The sequence below is a fragment of the Bufo bufo genome, chromosome 2 (assembly GCF_905171765.1).
Source record: "Bufo bufo chromosome 2, aBufBuf1.1, whole genome shotgun sequence".
Lineage (NCBI taxonomy): Eukaryota > Metazoa > Chordata > Amphibia > Anura > Bufonidae > Bufo > Bufo bufo.
The window spans coordinates 403,693,872-403,712,934 of NC_053390.1; the positions used below are offsets into that span (position 1 = coordinate 403,693,872).

At 40.5% G+C, this 19,063-nt stretch overlaps 1 protein-coding gene across 4 annotated transcripts in view; it reads left to right on the top strand.

The window, feature by feature from the left end:
• The window catches only part of SVEP1 (sushi, von Willebrand factor type A, EGF and pentraxin domain containing 1), a 459,579-nt gene that overhangs the window by 121,525 nt on the left and 318,991 nt on the right, over nucleotides 1-19,063 (top strand). For all 4 annotated transcript variants that reach the window (XM_040417268.1, XM_040417271.1, XM_040417270.1 and 1 more), the window contains exons 4-6: nucleotides 15,628-15,786; nucleotides 17,634-17,813; nucleotides 18,877-19,056. In XM_040417268.1, coding sequence (XP_040273202.1) covers nucleotides 15,628-15,786; nucleotides 17,634-17,813; nucleotides 18,877-19,056 — 519 coding nt within the window. The remainder of the gene's footprint in view (nucleotides 1-15,627; nucleotides 15,787-17,633; nucleotides 17,814-18,876; nucleotides 19,057-19,063) is intronic.

Below are 19,063 nucleotides of genomic sequence, written 5' to 3' on the forward strand. Positions count from 1 at the left end.
AGTGTTGTCTGATTGCTCTAGACCAGGGATGCTCAACCTGCGGCCCACCAGCTGTTGCAAAACGACAACTCTCAGCATGCCCTAATAGCTGTAGGCTGTCCAGGCATACTGGGAGTTGTAGTTTTACAACAGCTGGAGGGCCGCAGGTTGGGCATCCCTGCTCTATACTAGTGATGAGCGGCATAAGCAATATTCGAATTCGTGATATTTCGTGAATTTTTGGCCGAATATTTGCCATAAATTCGCAAATTTGAGAATTCGTGATCGCAGTCATTGTTTACTTGATTGTGAAAATCAGCAATGTAATATATTCGCGATAAATTTGCGATAAATCCTAAATATTCGCGAATTCTTGAAGTGCCGATATTCACGATTAAAATTCGCGATTTGAATATTTGCGCTCAACACTACTCTATACATGTTTATTTGAAGTCAATTAACCTATGAGTAGTACCCAGAGGATAAGAGTGCTTCACACGAAGCAGATTTTGTTGCAAAACATTTCTGTGACTGAAAGAGGTTTGCAGAAATCCATGTGCTTTCAGCCAAAACAACGTCATTCAGACAAATTAAAATGTCACCTCATCCAGCACAAAATGATCCCTCACACAAGACCATCGACTGAAAAAAATAGACATATTTGGTATTGCCGTGTCACTATCAACTTTATAAAAATATCATGTGGTAACAAAAATATATAAAAATTACACCAAAACATCTTTTTTTTGCCACCTCATCTCCCAAAAACATAATATCAAGTCCTCAAAAAGTTTTATGTACTCCAAAGTGGTGCCAATATAAGGCTTTCCTGCAAATGACAAGCCCTCAGACATCTACATTGGCACAGAAATAGAAGTGTTATGGATGTAGTATATGGCAATGCAAAATATAACAGATTTTTTATAAAAAGTGATTTTATAATGCAAAAGTAGTAAAACAGGAAAAAAAAACTATATAAATGTGGTATCACCATAATCGTAGCAACCTGATAAATAAACAACATATCATATAAACCACATAATGAACCCCATAAAAAATAAAAAAAAGCCTGGTCTCCTTCCTGCAAAAGTGACGCCCCTCTGGGCACTATTTGCATACCAAATAAACTGGATTTTCAGAAGTTAGAAAACATCTATTGCTGAAACAAAGGCACATTTGGAAATAAGGTACTAAGTGCTATTAGGCTCTGGCTTTACTTCAATAGCAATTATCCTGGTGACAGATTTCCTTTAACCGTGGCCTAGTACTGATACTTTGTAATGCAACATCTAACAGAATGCATTTGCTATGATAAATTTCGCTCCATTGAATAGTTGAACAGGTAAAAATATTACAAAATCCTGGAATACGGATGGAACTTAACAGTTTCGCTAACATAACGGATTAACTCTCAATGTCGGTGCAGTAGAACGTGTTGCAAACAGCGATATATTACCTGCCGTATATAATGAGGAGCACTGGGGGAAGGAAAACTGGCTTAGTTTCCCTTAGCAACCAATCAGATTCCACCTTTCTTTTTCCAAAGGAGCTCTGCAAAATGAAAAATGGAATCTGATTGGCTGCTATGGACAACTAAGCTGTTTGTCCTTTATACCAGTTTAGATAAATCCCCCCTACTAACTGTATGAGTAAAGTAATGGATTAACTGTGGGTGCTGTAGAACGTCATGCAAATGGCAATAAACTCACCCTGCAGTCTCCCTACAGTCTCAAAACAGTCTTCCTGCACTCTCCGTCTCCAATATTCTTTTTTAAACCAGTTTTCAGCAACACTGTCCCTAGTGGATGAGCACCTGTCACATCTTTCCCTATGTGCAGCTCACACTGAAATGGTGGAGACAGCGTGGGATGATGGGCTGTGACATCGCAGGGGATGGCTATCTGCAAGTTGGCTGACTGCACGGTATTATGGGTAATCTCGCGTTCCCGGGCTTCTTACTCTCACTTTGTAACACGTGCAGCCATCAGTTTAGGAAAAACTGATTCGTAATCACTAAGATAGAAAAAATACGGTAAATGAATGATTACATTTAAGATTAGAAGATGTCAACTGTGAGTTATTGAATTTTTTGTTTGCTCTGCAGCTGCTCAGTCCTGGTATGTGGTGGTAATAATTGGTAATGTTATGGTGCTGTTATTTATTAGAGGTTTGTTATTTTCACGCCATGCTTTGCACAATGTATAAAGAGCCCTGTCCTTATATAAGTAACATAACAAATCCCCTACAGTCCACCCAAGTTACCCCAGGTGTTTTCAGAAGCAGCGTCCCTGCCCATCACTGTAACAGATAGTCCCCATGCTACTGTTTTCCTCTGTATATGACATAAGTTCATGCTAATCCGATTCTTCATTTTCATATCTATTCCCAAAAGACTCCTATAAACTGTGCTTAAATTCTATACAAACTGTCTGACTTTCAAATTTTTGTTAGATATATGTTTTTTTTATGTGAGTAGTCTAATGAAACTTAGATTTAGAAAACACTTACTGGTATATTTCCCCATTAACTCTTTTTAAAATCATATAAAGATTCATATAAAACCGCCCTCTAATGCTGAAGTAGCTCTGTGCATACACATAGCTTATTATCAGTGAAACTGTCTTACACTGTAATTGTTACTGGAGTTTTAAATCAACATAATGTGTCTAGAATTACCCTATGCCGATAAGAATGCTACATATTTTGTAAGATTAGATATTTTAGAACATTTAATGTAAATTCTTTAGAGTGATTCAGTGGCAAAACAATTGATGTTTGAAATCTTATTTGTACTTTACTATGAAGCACCTTCACAGGAGCAACTGATATTTAATGTGTCTATTAATGGGGTCTATATTGTGTCTAATAAGTTTCCCAGCTAAGGCTACTTACACACTAGCATTTTTGCTGGATCCGGCAGGGTTTAGCAAAAACGCTTCCGTTACTGGTAATACAACCATCTGCATCCGTTATGAATGGATCCGGTTGTGTTATCTTTAACATTGCCAAGATGGATCCGTCATTAACTCCATTGAAAGTCAATGGGGGACGGATCTGTTTTCTATTGTGTCAGATTGTGACAGAGAAAACAGATCCCTCCCCATTGACTTGCATTGGGGGTCAAGCCGGATCCGTCTTGCTCTACATCCCAGGACGGAAAGCAAACCGCAGCATGTTGCGGTTTGCTCTCCGGTCTGGGAACGCAACTAAACGGAACGGAATGCATTTTGGAGCACTCCGTTCTGTTCAGTTCAGTTTTGTCCCCATTGACAATGAATGGGGACAAAATGGAAGTGTTTTTTTCTGGTATTGAGCCCATAAGACGGATCTCAATACCGGAAAACTTAAACGTTAGTGTGAAAGTAACATAGAAACATAGAAACATAGAATGTGTTGCAGATAAGAACCATTTGGCCCATCTCGTCTGCCCAATATACTGAATACTATGAATAGTCCCTGGCCCTATCTTATATGAAGGATAGCCTTATGCCTATCCCATGCATGCTTAAACTCCTTCATTGTATTTGCAGCTACCACTTCTGCAGGAAGGCTATTCCATGCATCCACTACTCTCTCAGTAAAGTAATACTTCCTGATATTACTTTTAAACCTTTGCCCCTCTAATTTAAAACTATGTCCTCTTGTAGCAGTTTTTCTTCTTTTAAATATTATCTCCTCTTTTACCTTGTTGATTCCCTTTATGTATTTAAAAGTTTCTATCATATCCCCTCTGTCTCATCTTTCTTACAAGCTATACATGTTAAGGTCCTTTAATCTTTCCTGGTAAGTTTTATCCTGCAATCCATGTACTAGTTTAGTAGCTCTTCTCTGAACTGTCTCCAGAGTATCAATATCCTTCTGGAGATATGGTCTCTAGTACTGCGCACAATACTCAAAATGAGGTCTCACTAGTGCTCTGTAAAGCGGCATGAGCACCTCCCTCTGTCTACTGGTAATGCCTCTCCCTATACACCCAAGCATTCTGCTAGCATTTCCTGCTGCTCTATGTCGATGTCTGCCTACCTTTAAGTCTTCTGAAATAATGACCCCTAAATCCCTTTCCTCAGATACTGAGGTTAGGACTGTATCACTGATTTTATATTCTGCTCTTAGGTTTTTACACCTCAGGTGCATTATCTTGCACTTATCAACATTATATTTTACTTTCCAGATTTCTGACCATTCCTCTAGTTTTCCAAAATCCTTTTCCATTTGGTGTATCCCTCCAGGAACATCAACCCTGTTACAAATCTTTGTGTCATCAGCAAAAAGACACACCTTACCATCGAGGCCTTCTGCAATTTCGCTGATAAAGATATTAAACAATATGGGTCCCAGAACAGATCCCTGAGGTACCCCACTGGTAACAAGACCATGGTCTGAATATACTCCATTGACTACAACCCTCTGTTGTCTGTCCCTCAGCCACTGCTCAAACTATTCAACAATATGGGAGTCCAAGCTCAAAGACTGCAGTTTATTGATAAGCCTTCTATGTGGGACAGTATCAAAAGCCTTACTAAAGTCTAGATAAGCGATGTCTACTGCACCTCCACCATCTATTATTTTAGTCACCCAATCAAACAAATCAATAAGATTAGTTTGACATGATCTCCCTGAAGTAAACCCATGCTGTTTTTCATCTTCCAATCCATGGGATTTTAGATGTTCCACAATCCTCTCCTTAAGTATGGTTTCCATTAATTTCCCCACTATTGATGTCAGGCTTACTGGCCTATAGTTGCCCGATTCCTCCCTACTACCTATCTTGTGAATGGGCACAACATTTGCTAATTTCCAATCTTTTGGGACGACTCCTGTTACCAGTGATTGGTTAAATAAATCTGTTACTGGTTTTGCTAGTACACCGCTAAGCTCTTTTAATAGCTTTGGGTGTATCCCATAAGGCCCCTGTGACTTATTCATATTAATTTTAGACAGCTGACTTAGAACCTCTTCCTCTGTAAAGACACATGCATCAAAAGATTCATTAGTCTTCCTCCCTAACTGAGGTCCTTTTCCTTTGTAAAAACTGAACAGAAGTATTCATTGAGGCAGTCAGCTAGTTCTTTATCTTCTTCCATATACCTTACTTCTTTTGTTTGTAATTAGGTAATTCCTTGTTTTAATTTCCTTTTTTCATTTATGTATCTGAAGAATGTCTTATCACCTTTTTTCACTGACTGAGCTAATTTCTCTTCTGCCTGTGCTTTAGAAGCTGTTATAACTTGCTTGGCCTCTCTCTGCCTAATCTTATAAATTTCCCTGTCATCCTCTTTTTTTTTTTTTTTTTATAATTACTAAATGCTATCTTTTTGTTTTTAATGATTTTGGCCGCTTCTGCTGAGTACCACAGTGGTCTCTTTGCCTTTTTTTGCTTTTACTGACAAGCCTAATGCAATTATCTGTTGTCTTCAATAGTGCCACTTTTAAGTAGTTCCATTGCTCCTGGACTCCATTTAAACTGTTCCAGTCTGATAGGGACTCGTATACCACTAATCTAATTTTAGAAAAGTCAGTTTTTCCAGAATCTAAAACTTTTGTTTTTGTGTGCTGTGACTAAGTCACTTTACTTATAGTAAACCACACTGACTGGTGATCAATATATCCCAAGCTTCCCCCCACAGTAATATCAGATACCAACTTCCCATTTGTAAATACTAAATCTAAAATGGCCTCCTTCCGGGTTGGCTCTTGTATTACTTGCTGTAGAGATAATCCCAGTAGGGAATTTAGAATATCTGTACTCCTGGCAGAACTAGCTATTTTAGTTTTCCAGTGTACATCAGGAAGATTAAAGTCTCCCATAATGATAACTTCCCCTCTCAATGTCATTTTAGCCATTTCCTCAAGTAGTAGATCATCTAATTCTTTGACTTGGCCAGGTGGTCTGTATATCACAACTGCACAAGTTACCTTATGATTATCAAGCTGCAACATAACCCAAAATGCTCTAAATTGGTCTTGCTAACTTGTTTAAGATTAGATTTTATGCTATCTTTCACATACAGGGCCACCCCTCCCCCTTTCTTGCCTTTCCTATATACAGAGAACCCTGGTATTGTTATATACTAGTCATTACTCTCATTAAACCATGTCTCAGTAACAGCCACTAAATCTATATTTTCAGATGCCATTATAGACTTAAGTTCATTGATCTCATTCCCTAAACTGCAAGCATTTGTAGACAAGACTCTGAGCTTGTCATTTCTTAACCTATGTGCTACTGGCATCTTCTTGCATTGTTCCGGGGGGCAATCGGACTGATGGATTACTACTCTTTTGCTCCCCTTTCCAAATTTAAATGCTTCTTAGCAAATACTTTGAACTGTTCACTGAGAGAAAGATGCAAACCATCTTCCTTGTACAGTTCTTTTCCATTCCAACTAGAGCTAACATGAGACACAAAGCCAAACCCTTGGTTCAGACACCATTCACCAAGCCATACAATGAATTCCTTAATGCACATCTGCCTATCATGCTGAAGGTTATGCACAGGCAAAACTGCAGAGAATGAAACAGTCGATGCAACCTCCCTTATATCATTACCAAGTGTGTGAAAAGCTTCCCTCACCTTTGAAAGCTCTAACTTTTAATTCGGAGCTAAGAATTAATATGATTCAGGGATACTCATCCTCAATTATGGTCAGGTAGCTACCCTGGTGTATTCCAATGTTTCAAATTAGCAATAAGTCCATCTGATATGTACTGGCTTGAATTCGTATACTGTCTTTTGACACCAAACGCGTTTCGGGACTACGGTCCCTTCCTCAGTGGTAGACAGTATACTAATGTTCGTACCTTTTAATAACATTCCGGGGGAGGAGAGGGCTCAGAGAGATATAATATATTGTCAAAATATATAGGACGGCTCTGCCTCCTGATTTGGGACGGTCAGGTGCACCTATCTGAAGTCGCACTCCAAGCACCGTATAATAATGTAAAAGTAAAGATGGGCACTCTAATATCCGGAACCACCGGGTGATAAATTTATTCACAATAGCGTTAATTCACAATAGCATTACTTGCATATAGTAACAGTTTCATAAAATATAGACAATAAATGAATTATCTAAAATAGGCCTAGCTAAATATCTAATACATATAAATAGCCGCTGTTGAAAAACCATTAGGGATAGGATTAATAGTCCGCTGCTGATAAAACAACCTCTGATTGTAATGGTAGAGTACTTTGGATAAATATTCAATAGGCGTCTGCCAATGTTGCTTTTAGGTGATGTATCTCACAAGAAAAAATATGAAGAGATATATATAGTGACAAATCTTAAGAATATAGTCAGAAAAAATATTAGTGATCACTTGAAAATTGTGCACAAAAGGAAAAGTCAATTTAAACTGTAAGGTGTTGCTAGTAGGTGATATTCAACGTGAATATAGTAGTGATTCCACAACAGCAGCAGATGTCTCTGAATGTCAGTATTTGCTCCAATAGTAATCACCTTCCGCAGTCAACCATCGATTTAAGCAATAGTAGCTGGTGTAGCGACCAGTAAGTGTCGGTATTTGCGCCAGTAATGGTCACTTACCACAGTCCACTATAGATTCAAGCAATAATAGCTATTTATGATAGTACTCACGCTTGATGCTGTAATCCGGTCTGTAGCGAAACTGTAAAAGCGGCTTACCTCCTGTGTGAAATAAAGAGGTACCTTGCTAGTGTATCTAGACACTGTGGTCCGCTCTCAGTATTAGTCGCAATTGTCCAGAGCCGTCCTGGTTCACAGCTTTCGCTCTGTTTGAATCCTAGGCAGAGTCTCAGTTCGTCTGTAATGGGCGTTTTCACCCTGCTCCGGACAGCTGATTTAATTATTCCAGCTGGTTTTCTGCTGTCCGTGAGTTCCCAGACTGTGGCCAGTAGATCTGGTATTTTTCAATGAAAAAGCGCTTTTTCCTAGATAACAATCATATTATTGAGAATCTAGTTCTGCCGGTTTTCTGCCAGAGTTAGTGTCCTATCCGTCCACGCCAGACGCGTTTCGAAGGTTGGGCTACCTTCTTCCTCAGTGGCTTTACAGTGGATTCCAATAGATTGGCCGGTATTTAAATTGCAAACTCATTGCATATGGACTATGCGTCTCTCATGCGGTTATAATGCGATATGGATTCCATATAGGTGGACATATAAGAAATAAATGGAAAAGGTAATGGCCATATATTCTATTAGTCCATGTATTGCATCCAGAGGTTGATCAAAAAATTATACATAATACATCCAGAAGTTGATCAGAAATAATAATAATAATAATAATAATATATGTTACATCCAGGAGTTAATCCAAAAATATAGTACCAAATATATAGAAGTATATGTATGAAAGATATATATATATAAAATAATTATATATACAGTACAGACCAAAAGTTTGGACACACCTTCTCATTCAAAGAGTTTTCTTTATTTTCATGACTATGAAGGCATCAAAACTATGAATTAACACATGTGGAATTATATACATAACAAACAAGTGTGAAACAACTGAAAATATGTAATATTCTAGGTTCTTCAAAGTAGCCACCTTTTGCTTTGATTACTGCTTTGAACACTCTTGGCATTCTCTTGATGAGCTTCAAGAGGTAGTCCCCTGAAATGGTCTTCCAACAGTCTTGAAGGAGTTCCCAGAGATGCTTAGCACTTGTTGGCCCTTTTGCCTTCACTCTGTGGTTCAGCTCACCCCAAACCATCTCGATTGAATTCAGGTCCGGTGACTGTGGAGGCCAGGTCATCTGGCGTAGCACCCCATCACTCTCCTTCATGGTCAAATAGCCCTTACTTTCAAAGTTTTCCCAATTTTTCGGCTGACTGACTGACCTTCATTTCTTAAAGTAATGATGGCCACTAGTTTTTCTTTACTTAGCTGCTTTTTTCTTGCCATAATACAAATTCTAACAGTCTATTCAGTAGGACTATCAGCTGTGTATCCATCTGACTTCTCCTCAACGCCACTGATGGTCCCAAACCCATTTATAAGGCAAGAAATCCCACTTATTAAACCTGACAGGGCACACCTGTGAAGTGAAAACCATTTCAGGGGACTACCTCTTGAAGCTCATCAAGAGAATGCCAAGAGTGTGCAAAGCAGTAATCAAAGCAAAAGGTGGCTACTTTGAAGAACCTAGAATATGACATATTTTCAGTTGTTTCACACTTGTTTGTTATGTATATAATTCCACATGTGTTAATTCATAGTTTTGATGCCTTCAGTGTGAATCTACAATTTTCATAGTCATGAAAATAAAGAAAACTCTTTGAGGTGTGTCCAAACTTTTGGTCTGTACTGTATATACAAAAATAGTAAAAAATTATAAAATACATAAAAAAATTATAACTGGGTAAATAATGCAAAATATATTGTATATTAAAAGCAAACAAATAATTGTGACTGTGATGCTAAACCTGTCCCCTAAATGTCATGTCTATTACAGTGTTAACTGCAAGAACAAGGCTTTTAGGGATATTACATCCCTGATGTGAATAATTAATTGATTGATATGCATAAACTGATCGTATCCGTTATAAGGCCATATTGTTACTAGCTTTCTCATATCTCAATAATGTTATAAAACCCATTAAAATGGTGAATGGAAAAAGATAAAATATAACACTTGAAAATTCATAAAAAATGTCATAAAAAAGTAGAAGTTACATAAATACACTAAATATATAAGAAAGATACATACACATAAAGGAAAAATGTGAATATGGAAGGTTGATGGTCGTATAGGAACGGAGGCCGATGTGGAAGGAGAGGTCGGGACGCTGGTAGACAGCCTGGCCCCGACCTCCCATCCCCCCATCGGCATCCGCCCCGTCAAATAAAATTAAATTCATAAAAAGCTGAACAATTCCATCTCTGCATTAAGTCCCGTGGGGGCCAATGTATCAAATTCATAGATCTTTCTTGCCTCTGCTCTGGACATTTTTGAAACAGTTACCAAGAGTTACCAAGACCTCCTAATTTTTTCTAAGGCTGCGAACTTAAGTGTGCTTTGGTCTTGATTATGGAACAATTTATTAGTATTAGTACTATCTAGACTACAGTCTGGTGTTTTGCTAAGAACGCTCAGTATCTATCGCTATTGCCATTTTCATATATTTTATTATATATTAATAAATAAGGTTTTTATCTGAATGAAGGTGTCAATGTCCATTTGACCTCCTGGTAATTGGGTGCCCTCCAACTTTCAATTCTAACTACTTTTGTCTACTTTTTTGGGCTTGGGGTGTTGCCCTTGGAGTGAGCACCATATCACGGTAGTGCATGCAGGTGAGGCACTGACATTCAACGTTAATTCTTAGCTCCCCTTAAGCTAATAGGACACACTGCACATGGAGAAAACAGGATATTCTGCTGCCTAACTCTCCCTTAGTCAAAACCACCATATAGGACATTATGGAAAAATAATGAACAGTATTGAAGTGAGTGAAGCACTTGGGGTTGGATAATTGCTGTGCTGAACCTGAACTTGCAACTTGAAACCACGGCAAGTAGAGATGCAGGATGCCTGCTGTGAGGAATATGGATTAATATTTACTGTCAGCCATGTCCTCACACCCTCATTTGCTGACAGATAACAGAGGTAGTGAACTGCACAAGAGGGCCCTGCTTCAAATCCCCAGCCCTGGCTGTCATTTGATTCACCTCTTGGCCTGTTCATCAGTGTACATGCAAAATAAGTTTCCACCCCCCAGCCATCTGAGTGTTAGCTGGCAAGGAAGAAAGCCCCAGGGGTCAAGGCTTCAAGGAGGCCCCAGGTGGAGAAGGTCACACCTCAGTCAACCAATTTGGAGCCAAGCTAAATCCTGCAGGAAAACCCCCAGCAGGAAGTATCAGCCCTTGCCCAGGATCAATGATACCTCCTAGACATGTTGGCACCTACCTTTCATAAGGAATTATGAATTGCCGGATACATATTTGTGTCCCGGTGGCCACGATGTACGTGCCCATGGTCTTTGCTTAATGGGGCGAGGTTAGGTAAGGGAGATATCCATATCTCCCCATAGAAACCCCATAATGGTAACAAGTTTGGACTCTACTTGTAGCCGGAACCCAGGCAGGTCCGTTGGTCCCAGAACCATCTCCCTGTGACCCTCTGGTCTGGAGCTATGAACCCTAAAGGGTTTTGAGGGTCAATTGCTGCCAGCCCAGAAGAGGGTTAGTGGACCCCTCCCTGAGGCCGGGAGGGGCCACCTACATGTTAAAAAGCCCATGCAAGCCAGAGGGCGGGGTATCTGTAAAGAATAAATCAAGGCAACTGGACTTACTGTAGATTTCTTGAAAACTTTTCACTCGTTCTTCCAACGAGCTTTCTCAATTCTGAGTGACTGTACAAGAATTCTCTGGGAATAAATATTTATTCCCAGAGAATTCTTGTACAGTCACTCAGAATTGAGAAAGCTCGTTGGAAGAACGAGTGAAAAGTTTTCAATAAATCTACAGTAAGTCCAGTTGCCTTGATTTATTCTTTACAGATATACCATGACCTGGATTATTGAGAACCTTCACAGACCCAGAGGGCGGGGTCTTTCTCTGAAGAAGGGTCACATTGTGTAATGTGTTTAGAGGGACCCAGGAACTTGCTCAGATCACGGCCCTTCATGTGGACTGCAGCAAAGAACACCTCACCACCAAAAGGGACTTTCATTTACCCGGTAACTGACTTTTACACTGCTGTACCCATACCCTGTTGTACCCATATAATCTGTATCTGTAACCTCAGACCACTGTATTTATTCTCTGTGTATATTGTGTTAAATCTAGTGTGCCCTTACGGCGATTAAATATATAATTTAATCTTGTGCTATCTTGTATCTCGATCACGAATCCCCACGTCCGTGTTTTGGCCTAGTTATAAGCTACCGCGGGTTGGTTTCTCACCCTATATAATCCCGTTAGCGGACCGGGCTTATATCAAACGAGAAGCTGGTGGCAGATTTCCCAGGCTGAGACAGCGCTGTTTTCACTGCGGCAGTGAAAAGGCTCTCTCAGCTTTTTGCCTCTCTGGGAGCGCGTGAACAGGAGGTGTGTGTGTAAACTGTACCAAGTGGATCTGACCTGCTCCTCTGGAGGGCATAATGTCACATTTTTGGTAACCAGGGACAATACCGCGCTCATGAGCTCGACGTAGTTGACGTCAAGCGGGCACGAGGTGTGGTATTCGTCACACCTACATTACCCATAGTTGAGCCACAAACATCTAAGTGCAGCCTAAGAGTTATACACAAGAGTTCTTTTGTTGTTCACTTAATAATATATCATAGTATATGGGCACCTATGGAAATGCTCCATGGAAATGGGCCAAGAGGTAATATACTGTACATTGGGAACTGTTCAATATTATGCGAGAGCCAGAAAGCTGTTATCATTAGGAAGTCTGCCAAGTCCTTAAAGGGATTCTGTCACCTCGTTTTCGGTTATAGAGCTGAGGACATGCACGGCTAGATCGCCGCTAGCATGTCCGCAATATACTGATCCTATAGGGCTGTGTCCTTTTATTTTGTTTAAAAAATGATTTTTAGAGATATGTAAATGAGCTTGTAAGGAGCCCAAGGGGCTGTACTAACCTTCCTGGTGCCCAGCCATGCCCCCCTGTGAAGGAGCCCAGCACCGCCTGCATCCTCCAAATCTCCTCCTTTCTTCACAGTTAGATTGCCATAATCTCGCGATGCATGAGCTCGCACATGCACAGTTCCTTCCCTGAGGCTGATGCCAGCACAGGGAAGGAACACTATACCGGCACTGCGCATGCACGAGCTCGCGCATCGCGAGATTACGGCAATCTAACTGTGACGAAAGGAGGGGATTCGGAGGACATAGGCGGTGCTGGGCTCCTCCACGGGGGTGTGGCTGGGCACCAGGAAGGTTAGTACAGCCCCTTGGGCTCCTTACAAGGCTCATTTACATATCTCTAAAATAATTTTTTAAACAAAATAAAAGGACACAGCCCTATAGGACCGGTATATTGCGGACATGCTAGCGGCGATCTAGCCGTGCATGTCAGCATCTCTATAACCTAAAACGAGGTGACAGAATCCCTTTAAAGGGATTTCCACCTGATAGTCCTGGAATATGCTAGAATGACATTATGTGCAGATAAGGTCCAAATTTGCCTATCATTCAACCACATAATCATCAATAGCATACAGTAACTAAAAAAAGCAGAATTAGGTTGTAGCACCTGATATTGCTCATTCTAACTGATACGTTTTGCATTCTGGCTTAATACATGAGCCTCAAATATGTAATATCATTTATTGATTCAAGGCTCGATCAGTCCCTCTTCTTCTCACTCTGATCAGGAACCAGAGACAAAGTCTTTTTTCACTTGTCTTACTTGGAATGCAGAAAACAGCAAGATTTCTTAACTGTCCAGGAAGCACATCTTTGCCTCATTTGTGAAATAAAGAATAAAATTATGCATTACTGGTATTTCTAGAAAAGTGATTAATTTGTTATTTTTATAGTCCTAGCAGCATGTTTTGCGGCTGAGCCTGCCAGGCTAATGGCTCCTGGCTTCCGAAAGAATTAATTCAAAAATAGTATTTCAGGAATCATTATCCCTGCATGCAGTATTACCAGTAGGAGGAAGCCCTGAGCTGGTGCTGTGTTACAAGAGGCGAAGCCTCAATGCCAGGCGATACTACAGCTTAATTAGAAAACTGGAAAGATCAACATATAAGACAAACACTCCAAAAAAATTTAAAATTTACATGTAAACCTTCATGAATAACACATTCAGAATCAAATCATCATAAAACCTATACAGAACACAACTAGGATCAAGGCAAATAAGCTCTTAAAAGAATAAGCACAGAAACACTATGAAGAGTCTCTATCAATGATATAACATTGGTCCTCTGGCATTAAGAAGAATGCTGCTCAGACTTGATCTGACACATTTTTTCCAAATATTTAAAAAAAGGGGGTTAGCCAATAATAGGGCTTGTTCACATGTCCGGTATCATTTCAGTTGTTCTGCTGTATTATAGTGGTCATTGACCTGTAGGTCATTGACCTGTAGCTTCTGATAGTAATGGACATGTTGTGTTAGACAACTGTTCACATGGTGCAGTACTGCGTGGTGGCATTTGTTTTTGTGGCGCTGTGCTGGTGGGTTGATGGGACCCAGTGCCATGGGTGGCATAATCAGACAGCAGAGGTGCTGTTTTACCCCTGGGTCCCGCCGCCTACTAGGGCAGTGCCGCCTCGTCACTGCATGGTTGCTGCGCCTTTTTCAGAGTAGGTCCCACTCAAAGAGGTGACCTTGGCGTGGTGAGTGGGCTTATGCCTTTTGATCAAAATGTACACTAATGCCTCTTGTACAGCATGCAGTATGGAGGGCTGTACACTTTAATATAGCGCTGAGCAGCGAGTTAGATCAAAGCATAGCATTGTGGATGTGCGATCCAGCTCTGTTCTTTACCCCCAGAGTATCATAGGAGAAGAACAAAGAAAGTGATCGATGTGCCAATCTGTCAGATGTTGGAGAGCAACAGTATTGAAAGGACCTCATTGACTATAATGTGGTCTGTCAGGTTTCCATTATGGTGTGCTGGAAAGTATACAGTGAAAGGAACCAGAAACAGATTCCATTCGCTGTGTTGCGACCATGATGTGGAACTGAAGCTTAGCTGACATTTAATTGAATGAGGGCTGAGTTGGAGTACACCAATGCCGATAACTACTCAGTGGACAAAGCCTTCCATCCACTGTATACGTAGTTTCTAGTGCCAGTGGTTGCCCAAAACAGCTGATCAGTGGGAGTACCAAGTGTCGGATCCCAACCAATCTGATACTGATGACCTATTCTGATTATGACAGCTATCTCTGTATGCACAGTCATATAGGGAAGGCTGTCAAACACTGATAGGACAACCTCCTTGACTTCAAAGCCCAGAATGAGCAGGAATTTAAATAAATGAATTACAGGTTTTACTGAATCTTTTCCTACTAAACTATATATTCATCTCTTCCTGCTCTATAGCACGCTGCCTGCATCTCAAACACGATGTTCAACATGACAGGTTTCCATTAAAGGGAATCTGTCATCACATACCTCCATAGTAATTCAAATGAATTGTCAAATTTGTTCTTGTCTGTTGATTGAGGTGCTGTTTTCCCATCCCTATTGGTGCCTGAATTCCAGGGAAATTCATGCTTTTATTATATGACCTACTTGGTGCTATAAGGGGATCACCGTTGAACCAGTTTGTTGCACCAAAGGCTCCACCTCCTTTCACTGGAGGCTGCGCCCATCAATCTAGCTTTAAGTGACAGGGAAAGGCAGGGGAGATGTAATGTGTTCCTGCGCATACACCGGGAATCGGTGCATGCGCAGTGCAGCCCTGATTCTTGCCAGAGTTAGATAGTGCAGATGACTTATGCTCAGATCAGGATAAGGGAAACAGTATTTCAATTAGCAGGTATGTGGTGACAGATTCCAAAGACATACTGATAGGGACCTTAGATTGTGAGCCCCATTGGGGACAGTTGGATGCTAATGTCTGTAGCACTGCGGAATATAGTAGCGCTATATAAGTGCATAAAATAAATAAATGTAACTTATGTGTACTCATGGAAGGTCTACTATTCAACTACTGATTGTATCTTTGTGAAATTCATTGAACAGCCTGTCCATCTGGGACGTACAAACCCGAGGGTAAACCAGGTGGAGTCAGCACTTGTATCCCATGTCCTGATCCAAATCACACGTCACCACCAGGGAGCACATCAGTTGAAGACTGTGCATGTAAAGAGGGATATGAAGAAGAAGGTCAGATCTGCAAAGGTAAGGTTAACCATCTCATTGTTCTGGTCTTCAATTAAGCAAGCAACTAAACATTAGCTCTGAAGAGGAAAAGCAGAAGTATTTTCCTTTATACTGTATTCCATTATACCTGGATCTCATCTAAAAATTGCATCAGTAAAGAGAGTCACTTATTTAAGCATGTTACATTTGAGTGCCATGGAATTTTTTTTTCTTCACAAATATTGGTTGCAACAAACCCTCCATAAGGCTTCTCAAATTTACCAGGAGTGCAGGAAAAGAATGGAAAATATTATGGAAGCGCCAGATCCACCACATGATGGACAACAACAACATGCAATAACCTCCAACACAGATTTGACCATACCTTAATTCACCATGGATCCAGTAAAAAATTTAAGCCCTGAAAATTGATGGCAAACTGACAAGCAGTTATTGTCACATAAGATAGGAAACAGTGCAGCCCTGGACTCCACCCGAACCACTGTCCCTACCTATTTGCAAGATCCACCCTAAACAGCAGCCCATAACTTTGAGGCAGTCCCTGACTAAGTGCTGAGACCTAACCAAGGGAACTAGCAACCATCAAGAAAGTAACAAAACACAAGTCAAACAAGCTGAGGTCAAATACAGAGGATCACATCAGATAACAAGTCATAGAGAAAGGAAGTACTCACAAAACCAAGCCAGAGTTAAATAACCAGGGAGACAATACAGATATGACCAGATCAGAACCAGGAAGATCCATCAGAAAACCAGCAGGCAAGGCATAGCTCAGGAACCAAAACTAAGGTCAGAATACCAGATGAAGCTTTAGCAAAATAGAAGACCCAAGTGTGGTATGAAGACCAATTCACAGGAAACTGTAGCCAGTAGTTTTCTGTTGAAATAGGTCTCACTTCTGGTGACATGGGGTGCCATTAGTCATGTGACCTGTGAAGTCATGGCACCAGCCTTGCTGGCGCTGCCTCCTATTGGCCAACGCTACTGCGCTCAGAGGCCCGGTCTCATTCTCATCGACGCTGATAGTGCTGTGGTATGAAGACCAATTCACAGGCAACTGTAACCAGTAGTTTTCTGTTGAAATAGGTCTCACTTTTGGAGACCTGGGGTGTCATTAGTCATGTGACCTGTGAAGTCATGGCACCAGCCTTGCTGGCGCTGCCTCCTATTGGCCAACGCTACCGCGCTCGGAGGCCTGGTCTCATTCTCATCGATGCTGATAGTGCTGTATACAAATCAGGTAGGGACATAACAGTTGCATTCAGTTCTTTAAATCCATTTCCCATAGACCTCAGTGAAGGAAAGAAAAACGGATCAAGACAGGTGATGCTAAAAAAAACATTGATGACAGATCTGCCATGATCAATTTTTTTAAACCAAAACATACTACGATAATGCAAATATGTACCCCAAAAAAGGGAAGCATCCACTTGTAATTGCTCTATATGCAGACAGCTTGTTACTGGAGATGTTTGAAGTGTGTGCACAAAGTGATGGCTTTTGATGTATCTCAGCACTGAATACGGTTTAATGTATTACACTCTAAACTCGAATCTGTGTCTGTGTAATCCATGTGATATACTTTACATCTGTGCTGTGGACAATGAAATACCTTTGGGGCACCCACCATTTGCCCACTTTGTTCCTTTAATCTTTCAGGGTATTGTCTGGTTTCCTTACAGCTTTATGGTGATCTCTCTTGACAACGTTAATTACAGAAACACATAGAAACTACACAAAGCTGCAAATTAAAACCGTTTTCCTTCTGCATACGAAGCTTGTGGTATCTTGCCTCAGATTTCATCTCATTTAATGGGAACGCTAATCATTCTCCCATAACAGTTGTTCTTGTATTCTAACCATAGTGGTGCGCTGCCCAGAGTTGCTGCCCCCAGAGAATGGCTATTTTATCCAGAACATCTGCAACAATCACTTTGATGCAGCCTGTGGAATCCGATGCATGACAGGGTATGAATTAGTAGGAAGCAGCATTCGACTCTGTCAACCAAATGGACTGTGGTCCGGCTCAGAAGCCACCTGCAAAGGTAAGATAGCAATGAATAAACTTTTGTATTTTGCTAGGAAGACACAGTAGCCACAAAATACTCAATGTCAGGCATTTAGTCAGCGCACAACAACAAAACCTGATTCTAATTAACTCGCTGACCTAGAATTGGAGGGATTCTTTACAACTAAAGGTCCTCCACCATCTTAGAATGAGAGTCTGGCAAAGAATTTAGGCCGGAACAAAGCATGTGAACACAGTCATTTATCATGCTATCACATGAATAGGGGTTTAACGACTGCAAGAAAGCAATCTCTTCGCCTTCAGCTGTTTGTATAATTCCCTTAGGAACATCTGCAGGATATAAGTCTTTGCCAAGATGATTTTAAGTGGAGTTTGTTAGCAGCCATTTTCATAAGTAGTATTTACTAAAACAGCAACTGGCCGTAACTGATGCTTCACAACACTAAATGATTGTATTTCCCATTCTGTTCTATGTAATGGGTGGTAAGCATATTATGTTCCGTAGATGTCAGCATTAAATTGCTCACTTTTACAATTACTAAGAAATGCAGTTTTATTCCAGCTGAAATCTGTTGATGGCTTGTAAGGTACACGTTGGCTCACTCGTCATCATTTTTGTATCCATTCTTCCTAGAATTTAGGGAGAAAGCTTAAAGCAAAATGCAACTCTACCACATGTCAGCTATATTATGTATGTTGTTCTATCCAAACATGAGAGCACTGTATGTTCACAGCATGCTATAAAGTAAAACTCATTATGTAGCCCTTTAAACTGAGGATTTTCATGTATGATTTTCATGTCAGCCATGGCCAAATGTCTGTTACACTGAGGGAGTAGGAGCCCAGCTCAAGTTGGCTTCATCCTCTTACCCATGAGTTAAACATGCACTCTAATATCAACTTTATACAGCGATTACAACCTACCCTAGAGTTTTGCTGCCCTTCATTTAACTCCGTAATAAAGCACCTTTGCACAGGCCGTCCAAGAAGGCAATTATTGGAAATAAACCGTTTATTCTAGATACTCTGCATCAAATATTCTTTCATTCAATGAACAAGCTTTTTTTTTTCTTATGCAGTTCGAACATGTCCAAAACTTCATCCCATTGAAAATGGCAAAATAAGCTGTTCACCAAGTGATACTTCATATGGAACTGTATGTTCTGTGACATGCAAAGATGGATACCGGGTGCAGGGACGTTCTAAACTTACTTGTCAAGCAAATTCATACTGGGATGCAAAGGAGCCGATCTGTACTGGTATAGT